Below are 11,658 nucleotides of genomic sequence, written 5' to 3'. Positions count from 1 at the left end.
CAAGACAAAGTCAAATTACATTCAGCTCAGGCTGCTCAAGTCCCAGAGAATCTGACACCCTTTTCTGGGTATTCTCATTCTCCACTCCTACCCCCCATTGTTGAACTATAAGTAATAAATATACTCTCAGTATAAAACTTTCAAAATAAATGTAAAAGGTTTCCTTGTCACCTTTTTCGGTCATGTGCCCTCATGCAAAGGTACATACTTCTAGGGTTTCTCTGTGGAGCCCTGGCTGTCCTGGAACTCATTCTGTAGCCCAGGATAGCCTCAAACTCAGCGATGCACCTGCCTCCGCTTCCCACGTGCTGGGACTAAAGGCATGCGCCACTACCACCTGACCAGAAGACAGAAATTTTAAAACCAAGGGTTGATGGCACATGCCAAACACTTGTGGGATAGAATCAAGAGGATCATAAATTCATGGTTATCCTTAGCTACATAGCAAGTTTGATGCCAGCCTGGACTACAGAAAACCTTGTCTCAAAACAAAAAAACAAAAAGGAACATTTATTTATGATGATACTGATGGAGTTGGGGACATTGTGCCTCATGAAGTAAGTCAAGACTAGCCAAACACTGTGGGATCTAAACAAGTAGCAGAGATTAAAAGAGTGTCACCCTGGTCTCTTCCAGCCCTTCCTTAGTCTCATCCAGGACGGCTCCCACCTTCCCAGCAAAACTAACCTTTTCTGTCAGCATTTTTTTTGTGTGTGTGTCAGACTGTTAATAAGATCCCAATTTCTTTTCAATAGCTCACATTTTTAAACTTAATTTAAAATTTAGAATTAATTTTAATTCTAAAGCCTGTGGTGGCACATGCCTTGAATCCCAACTCTCTAGAGGTAGAGAAAACAGATCTCTGTGAGGCCAGTCTGGTCTACAATAGTGAGTTCTAGGACAGCTAAAGCTATATAGAGACCCTGCTTCAGAAAAAAAAAAAAAAACTAATAAAAAAAGTAATCTTAATTTTAACCTTTTTTTTAAAAAAAAATAATAATAATAAGGTTTTGTTCTGAAACCCACAGCAGCCTTGAACTCTTTGGTCTCTTGCCTCAGTCTCTGAATGTTGGAATGACAGGTATGAGCCATCATACCTGGCTTTTATACTAAAAAGATCTTTTAGATGTAGTTATGAGAATTTTGTTTACATGTGTATATGTATGTGCACCAAGGGAGTGCCCAGTGCCAGCAGCGGGCAGAAGAGAGCACTGGGTCACCTGGAACAGAAGATAAAGAAGGTTGGTGTCACCAGGTGGCTGGGAACTGAACCTGGAAGTCAGAAGAGAGAAAGTAGGACACACTCAGAGTCCTCCTCAGGCCTTCAAGAGTGCATGCATCCACCTACTCCACACATACACACAAACAATGATGGCGAAGTGAGGAAACATACCGGATGCCAACTTTTGGAACACCCATGGGAAGCTGTGCAGAGGTTTGGTATAAAAATGCAACAGATCTTACCTGGAGGGAAGTCTCTGTTGCAAAACACACCACAATGTAGCTTAAACCAAGACAGGGACAAAAGGCAAGAGTCGGAGTACAGGATTAGCAGTCTGTGAACTGAGCACAGAGCCTAAGTGGAGGAAGTGGGAAGGACTTCCAAGTTTACAGTGAGGCAAAGCAAATGGAAGAGAGGGAATATGGATCATGTCAGTGTGCAGGTTAAGGATAGGATCCAAGCTGGGGATGTGGATTTAAGGTTTGTAGCTCTGAAGCAAGATCTGGCCTGGGATTGCATGTGATCAACTTCAGTGTATGATCTACATTGTCCAGAGAAGAGATCATTCACAGTCAGTATGTTAAAACCAGAGAGCCAAAGATGGGAGTCTTTAGAAACAGAACAGAGTGGGAGGAAGCCTAGGAGTTTCAGGAGTCTCGTTACCAGAAGCTGCATGATTCTTATATGACTATAGTGTAAGTAAAGATCTTTTGGGGCCATTTCTGGAAAAGAGGGTGAGGGTTAAAAAAAAAAAAAGTCAGATGCTAATGGGGTGAGGACCAAAAGGAGAGTGGGTTAAAAGGGCAATTCTTCAGCCTGGAAAGCAGCCTGCTGTGCTTCTCTGTGGGGGCAGTAAGCTTTTTAGGAAGGATAAACTTGGCATACATGTAAGAAGACACAGAAGGCAAATCCTCTAGACTTTTTAAAGGATGGAGTAGATGTACTTATAAATGGTAAAACTGTGATGATACACTTCCTAAAAGTACTGCTGTATAAATACTGTGTGGTTTGAGTTTCTCCAGCTACCACGTGTCACAGTCATCTGATCATTGATTAAAACACATTTAAAACCCAATACTCACTGGGCAAATAGATGGGAACTAAGCCAGAAGCTGAAAGTGGGAAGGAACCTCTGGCTTCTTTATATAAGAAAATGCTTGGGAATGCACAAAGTCCAACACAGGAAATCTACGATGTTAAAAGCCTGCAAGTACTGTTGGACTTGAATGCTGATCACAAAGCAATACTACTTTAGGTATTCTAAGACTGATGTTTTCCTAACAACGGCAATGTTGTAACTTTTCTGTTGTTGACTTTGCCCAGCCAGTATTACTTAGGATAGGAAGGCTACTGAAGGGCCGAAGCCAAGTGACCTATATTTTGAACTGATTTCAATTTCAATGCCAGATTCTAGCTATAAAAAAAATTGAGTAAACCCATGAGAAAATATTCACTATTTGAATTGAAGCTGACCTGAGATAACACACACACACACACAAACCAACATAGTCTATTTAATAAAAATATTTAATGCTGCCAAAAAGTATAAAAATACATTAGGAATGGCAGTACAATACAAAGTAGTCTCTCCTAATTTATTTCCTTTACATCTTTCTACAGTTCATACACATGTTAAAAAACAATACATCAAATTAAAGGGTTTGCAAGTCTTCTGCTGGTGGCGTTCTTCATCCCCTGGATGTAAAGCTTACTTTGTAAACAGACAACTTGTGAGGCAATCTACAGGGTTAGCAAGCCTCACTTTAGTTTCCGGAGTGGGCTTCAGGTCTTGCTTTGCACATCAAAGGTTCAAATTTTATAGCTGCAGAATAGTCTCAAGTCATGAACATTTAGGTGTCTGTCAATCTTGGCCTAAAACATAAAATAAGAAGTCATCTATTCAATCCATAGCCACCACACACACAGATGTACATAGATACAAACATGAAAGAACTAACACTGAACTAAAAAGTCAACCAAAGAAATCATTCCAACATGGCACATCCAAACACACCAAGTGATTCCCAAAATGGCGGGTTTCCAAATGGAAGCAGGTCTGTGAGAGACAGACCGGTCTGAGGTGCTGTGACTCGCTTCTTCTGTAATCATACACTATCTTTTAGGCCACCCCGCTTTACTCAAGAAATGGCCTCTACATAACAGGCTAAGAGACAGACAAGTTTAAAAAAAAAAATAACGTAGCCAAAAGAAATAGCAAGATTTTATTATATGTGCTAGACTTACCCATACTTTGATTTCAATGCAAAAGTCTAATCCAGTTTGGACAATCACTGTAATAATGCTAGAAACAGTTTAAATATAAAGGTTGCACGTAAAGTTGGCTTGTATCTCTAAATAAGATTTCCTAGCATTTATATTTTCTCCTGAAGGAGAATACTAATGATTATAACTGCTCAACTAAGTAAAATGTGACAGTTCAGTGCGATTTAATGCTAAGGGGGCATGGGGGGGCATTTAAACAAGAGAGAGCCAGAGGGAGTGACCATTAAGAGCAGAAATCTCTTAATGCTGATATTTCTATTATTTGCCAGGGGCCAAAACTTTTGGGAGATTTAAGGTATTTCCATTTTTGTACCAATCCCTCCCCTCTCTCCTCTCCTCTCGTCTCCCCCCCCCCCACACACACACACAGAGCTACCTATATAAATGCTTGTTACTACTTTATCACATGTATAAACAGGAAATAAACCAGATCTCTACCACTTACCCCCTCCCCCAATCACAAGAACGAAGGTTCTTCTTGTCTATGGCTTGTTTCTCGAAAGGCAAGCAGCTCTACCAAGCCCCTGTGGCGGAGCTACAGAGTCCTGTTTGACTTGCCAACACTGATTCTCTATAGTGCTGTCATTGGGAAACCATACTCTTTAGATATCAATGGGTCACAGAACTTGGAACCAAATGATTGGTTCTCACTACCGAATGTGGAACATAACAGAAAGGAATGAAGTAGGGCTCTGCACAGAAAGTTTCTGGTCTGCCAGTACTAGTGAAGCATTTTAAAAGGGATTCCCCCCACCCAACTCCACTTAATAACAAATTTATTTGGATTTTTGTGGGCTGTCTACTATTTCCCCGCTTAAACATCTGGTTTACGTAAATACTTGAAGTACAGAATAGTGGCATGGCATAAGGAGACCAGTCTTTATCTGCATAGGCTGGGTGATGAGGTGTGAGTCACTCTTCCATTCAGCTTTCTTATCTGAAAATAAGGCTGGCATTATCTAAAGTGTCCTGAAGCCGAAATTTAGATCAAGTATCTAAAATAGCTGGCAAAGCTACAGATGTTCACACACACACACACACACACACACACACACACACACACACACACACACACACACACGGTTATCCTTTCCTAGTGTTTGTTAAATACACATTTACCAAGAATAATTTGCCATTTAACAGACACACCATGGTTTTTGAGACTCATTACTTCTTTATAAATAGTGTTTAGGGGTATCAAAATAAGAGGAAATCAATGGAATAGCTTCTAAGAAATGACTTTATTTGTAAGACTATTAAGATAAATGGGTCTTTTAGATAATTCTATTATATTCACTTGAATGAATCTTCACCATTTTATTTTTAATAAGGCAAAACTAAAATGGGTTAGCAAACCAAGCAATGAGCTACGTGGCTATCCTGGGGGCTGGCTGTTTCTGTGCTGCAGTGGCAAACGCTGGTGTGTTCTTTCTTGCCCATGATAGAGGAAAAGTCATTAAAAGTTGTTTTGCCACAAGAAGTTCACACTAGTATCCGACTGGGACTGTCCAGGGCTGACTGCGGTGAGCCAAGCATGCTTTAAAGGAACTTACCTAGGTAGGTTTCCTCTCCTGAACTCTCCAAACTCAAAGACCTTTTAAAATAGTCATTTAAAATATCAACAGCATCATGGGTCTGAAAAAAAATCTATGCCTAATGAGTGACTACAAAGAATAATTCGATGTTTCTTAAAAGCAGTCTCTGTAAAGAAAAAGAAGAGAATTCCCACGCAACTCTCCTCACAGAACAGAAAAATGTAAAAGCAGATAGCATCCCAGCAGACCCTATGGGCGACAACGGCCTCAAGCCTCACTGCTCAGAATCAACTGTGAACTTTACAACCAAGCAGAGCTTCAAAGTCAGAACTCAGAGATAGATGGTCCCGGCTCCTTATATCCTAAATGTCAGCTTACACAAAAGCCCTTAGGCAGGTCAAGCTTTCCACTCAAGTACTGCTCACACTGGCTGATGGCACTGTGCTGGGACAATGACAGTCAGGAGAAACACCCCAGCCTGTGAAGAACGGGTCTTCCCAAAAGCCACAGTTATGAGAAAACACTAATGCAGAAGGACTGAAGCTGCCCAGGGCCCAGGAAGGAAGACCACTGGCTGTGTGGCAGGCCCTCCAACTGGGGACATGCTCCCAAGCAGAGCAGCAATGAATGAGCAGTGAGCTGTGGCCCGAGTCTCTCATTCTACATTCAGGGGACATTTAGCTGTGACACCAGGTATGGTGCTAATGGAGTCTTTCTCAAATGAGTTCAAGGAAAGGGTGAATGAACAGGCCTCCTCAGGAGCAAGCCGCTGCCAATAACCAAGGCCTGTGTTTCAAGTAATAAGATGACAAATTTAATGAGAAAAAAAATTGGGGCTACAGAGACGGCTCAGCAGTTAAGAGCACTGACTCCTCTTCCAAAGATCCTGAGTTCAAATCCCAGCAATGACATGGTGGCTGACATCCATCCGTAATGACATCTGGGGTACCTGAAGACAGCTACAGCGTACTTTCATGTAATAAAACAAATAAATCTTTTTAAAAAATCATTTCTATTTTGAGAAAAAAGCATATAGAAGATTCTATGACAAAGCCATATAAAGGAGTCTCAAAAAACAAACTTTGTTAGGTGTTGGCATATAAATAAAATGGTATTTTGTTCCATGCTGTGAACAGATGGATCAAGTTCAGCCAGATGAAGGCCTAAGGAGCCCTTCCTTCCTACCAGGGAACAGAACACACAGATATATACACTACTTACTCATCAGGACCCAGAGATGGCCCTACTAGAAGAAGGTATGAACCAAGCTTGACTAAAGGTCTGAAATCTACTCCGAACACTTAAAGAAACAGGCTCTACCTCTAGAGGCATCTGCTTTAAGACTACAGTTTTAAAATAGTGTCTTTAAGATTACATGTGCACAGTGTGTGCTTGTGGTGTTAGCTACTCAACAGGCTGAGGTAGGAAAATCATTTGAGCTGAGGAGTTTAAGGCCAGGCTTGGGCAATGACAAGGCACTATCTCAACACACACACACACACACACACACACACACACACACAAATATACAACCACAAATAGATTTGTGTCAGTAAGAAATAAGGCAAGGAAGCTCTTTAATCTGCAGTGTCTTGATGGACATGTCTGGAAAAGTAAATCTGTTAAGTGAATTGTATATAATGGCCAAATCTCTCTGCAGAATCTAGCCAGAGCTATTTTTAAAGGAATCAGCTGCAGCCTTTCTGTACCTGGCAGAAAATGGTAGGCAGCACCCTGAGACTGGTGCTAAAAGCAAGCAAGGAACTGAAATGAGAACCAGAGGGCTGTTCCATGTCGTAACTTAAAGCCTGGGAAAGATTTTTGAGCTCAGACCATTATCTTTAGTTTACAACAAAGGGACAAAGGACAAGCCGAGCGTAAGATGAGCTTTGGACTCTTTCCTCTGGTGCACCTTTCAAAGCACAGCTGTTTGAACAAAAATTGATTAATACATGTCTTCACATCTTTTCATGTTCACTGTTTAATACACATGGCAACACATAACAGAATGGAAAAAAAGACAGAAGAACATGGAAAACTTGACAAATGTGTAAAGTTTCTGCTGAATATGAGAAATGACATATATGCATAAGTTTGAAAAGAAGTGTACTTTTACACTTTAGGTTTGAGCACGGCAGAGGTAACAGTACCTGGGGAATCTTGGGAAGAAACACATAACCACAGACATGCCCACGAGTGTGACCACTGACCAGGGCATCACAGCAACGTGAAAACAAAGAGGAACCAAGGTTCTTTTCAGTAAATAAGCAGCTCCTTCAAATACTTTTCCCAGTTTTTTTTTTTTTTTAAGAATTTGATTAAAGTCAAACTATTATTCCTAAATAAGTTAAAATGAGCAGAGACCAGGACTGATGCACACTGTTTACGATGTGGAACCATCAGAACTGCTACCATCCCTCTGCCCAGCACCCTTCTCACCAGCACGGCACATCTCATCCAGGGTCAGGATGGCCCATGGGCACTGTCACCAGGCACATTTAATAAGCAGGGTAACAATGCTACTTAAGGTTCCTGCTGTTAAAATTCATCCTTAAAGATGTGCTCAGGGGAAAAAGGCAGGCCCTGGTGAGGAGCCCTGGGGTTTCTCTATGCCAAACGAATTCTCAGAAGCATCAAGCACAACCAAGACGCAGAAAGAGTAGTGCTCAATGCTATCTCTAGAAGGCACATCCCCAGGGAAGGTGGTCCTGGCCTTATCAGTATTTTCTTGTAGGAAGGTGTTTAAGCTGAGGCTATCCAGTTGGACTGCTTTCTTTCAAGACAGGATCTCAATGTATATTCCCGGCTGGCTGGGAACTTGTTATATGGACCGAGCTAGCCTAGCACTCACAGGGATATGCCTGTCTTGGCCTTTTTAGTGTTGGGATTCAAGGAGTGCAGCACCTTTTCTGTTTTTAATAAGGTTTAGTGGGATAACATACTACATTTTGGAAAACAAGCCAATAAGTATTACAAAGCTCAAAACCAAGTCATCTAATTCTAAAGCATACATTTAAACATAGGATTAAACAGACAAGAGGAAACATCCTTCTTACCTGCTCTCCATTTCAAAGTTATAGGACAAAGCTATACTGAATCAGGACACTGTCATACATATGCTTTTTGAGATTGCTTTTCAAAGCCATTGACAATTTCTAGCTATACCTATGGTGTTCAAACTGCATTAAAATTAACTGTCTCATTTAAAGTAATTAAGATTTACAATGCACTTTTACATGATATATAAAAGAGATGAAGCAGCGATGCTGTCCGAGTGGTTCGGAATCTTTCCACCAAGTTTGAAGCCACCAAAACCCAATTAGTGGTTATGCTTTAAAAATACTCATTACAAAGGGAAGGGACAATGTAAGTTTGTACACCACCGTACTATTTATTGAACTTAGAAAGAAATTAAAATTTTTTACTTCAAAATTTCAGTCTAGTGAACCGAAATCAAAGTATAAAACACTGGTTCCTTTTACTTACTAACCATAATTTATCTTGTTTGGGTAATTACATTAACATTTTCACAAAAAAAAAAAATTAACAGTATAATCATGCATGGGCTTTACTTTACAGAAATCAATTTTTTTTAAACCACTTCAGTTTCTGAGACAGTGTTTCTTGCAGTCTTGGCTGGCCCCAAACACTGGGGCTAGCTATATAGTTGAAGCTGGCCTTGAACTTGTGAGCCCTCTGCCTCTATCTCCCAAGAGCTGAGATGACCGGCTTGTGTCACTAAATATGGCTAAGAACTGATTTCTTATTCTTGGTGTTTCCTGGTCTCTCCTCCACCACCTCTGTTTTTTCTTTTATCTTTAGAAATACGAACGTGCTATGTAGTTTGGCTGGCTTCGTTTTAGCTTCCTGAGCGCCGTGTATGCCACCACATCCTGCAGAAGCCAATTCTTTGTCTATTTTCAACTAAGTTTTTACTGTCATTTAACTATCCTAGAAAAAACAATTTCCTTCAATGATATGTTTAGAAAATTGTTTTTTAAAAATAAGATAAAGCATAAAATAGAAAGGAAATAAGAATGTGTAGTAGAAATATCTTGCTCAGTTTCAACTGCCTCGATCAAAGGCCTGCTTAGGAAAGGGAAAATGGATTCAGTATACAACTGAGTCAACACAATTTATTTTTCTATGGTAACAGACTTTCAAATTGAACCTTCAAAAAGTACATTTAACTACAAAAGTAAGATTAAATAGGTACTTATAAAATATATTTACCCTAAAATGGTTACGGATATAAAGATGTAATGCCCATTTCAACAGTAAATTACACATTACATACATTGTTTAAAGGATATTTTCTTTCCATTAATAATGTAGAAAAAAAACCACAATGTTTATTGCTTATATCAAGTGCAGGTCAAAATTCACAAGACCTCCAAAAGCCAATCCTTGTGATAAAGGATTTCTCAATATACTGTTGTGAACACAGCCGTAAGATGTAACAGTTTTCAACAAGCATGCTTGTCTTTATTTTGAGCCATTGACAGTCTGGGTCTCAGAGGAGCCTGCAGTGCTGAGTCCTGAGATGCTGGGCTTGTGAGTGTGAATACCCCTTATCTGGTTGATGTCTACTCTAGCACAATGTTTCTGGGGTATGAGGCATTTGCTAACAAACCCTTGAGATTAATGCACCACTGTCAGCTACTAGTGCAGAAAGATGCTGAGTAAAACTGTTAATTTATAGGACATTTTACTGAAAAAGTAGTGTCCAGCCAACCAAAGCGCCAACCAAAATGACTGACACAAACCCCATCTTAGTGAGAATAGGTTGCCAATATAACCACCTTTTTCTTTTTCGTTCAGTTTCATTTAGCCTCTGTTTCATCTGCTGCACCTTCTGAGCCGTCGTAGCCTTTCTATCCTCTCGAATACGTTTCCGTAGAATGCTGCAAATAGACAGAAACAAGTGAGTGTCTGCACTGCAGGCTTTAACTGCATGGACAGTAGGGCCCCAACCACATCAAAACCATGGGCATTCATACTTTACATCTCATTCAGACAATGCAGTAACAAAGGGTAAAGCCAAGCTGCTCCACAAGGTCAGTGACGTGCTCTGAAAGTCCAGGTGTCACTTCTGGTGTGCCTATCGTGATGCTTTTACAGGACCTGAAGCTAAGCCAGACATGCTTCTCTGCACACTCCTCTTTCCTCTCTGCTGAGAGGAGGCAGACCGGATATTCTCAGCATCTGGTCCTCTTACGTGACAGCATATGAAAAATCAAAGTCCTTTGACAAATACTGTTGACAATTTCTATGAATGCTGTGTCTGGAGGTTACCCAGTCTTCATTTGACCATATATACATCTAGCGTCCATTTTCCTGTCTAACATAGAATTTTGTTTCAATGAAAAATCTCTGACATCCAAGGTAATGAAAAATGGCCAATGTCAACATGTCAGCAACTTACTCTTTTCCTCTAGGAAAAAAAAAATCTCACAAACTGCATCTCTTGTCACTGTGTGGTGGAAAGGCCTGACCAGCTTCAGTCTTGTGATTTTTTTACGTCACAGCTTTGAACATGCAGCTAGATTTAAAAAACATCTTGACTGGCTCGTCAATGTCTACTAGATCATAAGACCTTTTCTAGTCAAATCGTTTAACTTGAATCTAACCAAGAAGAACAATAATTAGAGAAATCCAAACTATATAAGGCATTCTAAAAGACCATATGTCAAACAAAGAAGAAAAAAGTGAGGGATCTGTTGTGAATCAGAACAGCAAAGCATCATCTCCTCACTCAGACCCAAGCATGAACCTTGACTAGATCTAGGATTACTGACTGACTTTGAGATGGGATAGCATTATATAAGCCTGGCTATCCTTCAACTTGAGATTCTCTTGCTTCTGCATGGGTATAGCTGTGCAGCTCTGCATTTCTCTTTTTATTTAATTACTCTGCTTGAGTGCATGAGAGGTGGGGAAGGAGGGAGAAGAAGGAGGGAGGAAGGGAGGTATAAACCTATAGGGGTCAGAGGTCACTGTGAGAGCTGGGTATCTTCCTTTCTACGGTGGGATTCAGTAATCAAACTTAGGTCATTAGGCTTTTATTTGCTGGCCGTCATTTTTTTAAAAAAACAAAATACAGGTCTCCAGGCTGGCCTTGAATTCAGTTATGTAGCCAAGGATGATTTTGAACTTCTGATCCTCCTGCTTCTGCCTCTGAAGCCTTGTAATTAAACATGTGTACTATCAATGTCCATTCTCTTACGTGGTGCTGGAGATGTTAACTCTGGGTTTTAGAGCATAGTAGGTAATCACTCTACCACCTGAAAACATTTTTTAAATTTTTTTTTTATGTGCATTGGTATTTTGCCTGCATGTATGTCTGTGTGCAAGTACCAGACAGATCCCATGGAACATGAGTTGCAGACAGTTGTGAGCTGCCACATGTTTGCTAGGAATTGAGAAACCACTGCTCTAAAGTGCTGAGCTCTAGATTAATTTAGTAATGATTTGTTAATTGAACCTCATAATACATGAGGTATATGAGGGGCTATGTATGCATATCTTGCTAAGTCCTGTGGCATCTTGCTTGTCTTTTTTTGTTTGTTTGTTTTTGTTCTATTTTTTTGTAGATAGGGTTTCTCTGTGTAACCCTGG

The 11,658-nt window shown here is 40.3% G+C and overlaps 1 protein-coding gene across 3 annotated transcripts in view; it reads right to left on the bottom strand.

Moving 5' to 3' along the window:
- Positions 1-2,731: 2,731 nt before the first annotated feature.
- The window catches only part of Ptpn2 (protein tyrosine phosphatase non-receptor type 2), a 68,823-nt gene continuing 59,896 nt past the window's right edge, over positions 2,732-11,658 (bottom strand). For 2 of the 3 annotated variants that reach the window (XM_052155214.1, XM_052155213.1), the window contains 2 exons: positions 9,843-9,944; positions 2,732-3,094 (listed from right to left, as the gene is read on the bottom strand). In XM_052155214.1, the coding sequence (XP_052011174.1) occupies positions 3,073-3,094; positions 9,843-9,944 (124 nt within the window). In that variant the 3' untranslated portion in view covers positions 2,732-3,072. Of the gene's footprint in view, positions 3,095-8,407; positions 9,945-11,658 lie in introns of those variants that run through there. The other variant, XM_052155212.1, reaches the window with a different exon arrangement.

This window comes from Apodemus sylvaticus, chromosome 13 (assembly GCF_947179515.1).
Source record: "Apodemus sylvaticus chromosome 13, mApoSyl1.1, whole genome shotgun sequence".
NCBI lineage: Eukaryota > Metazoa > Chordata > Mammalia > Rodentia > Muridae > Apodemus > Apodemus sylvaticus.
The sequence above is the reverse complement of the archived record's forward strand: the minus strand, read 5'-3'. Positions and strand labels throughout refer to the sequence as shown.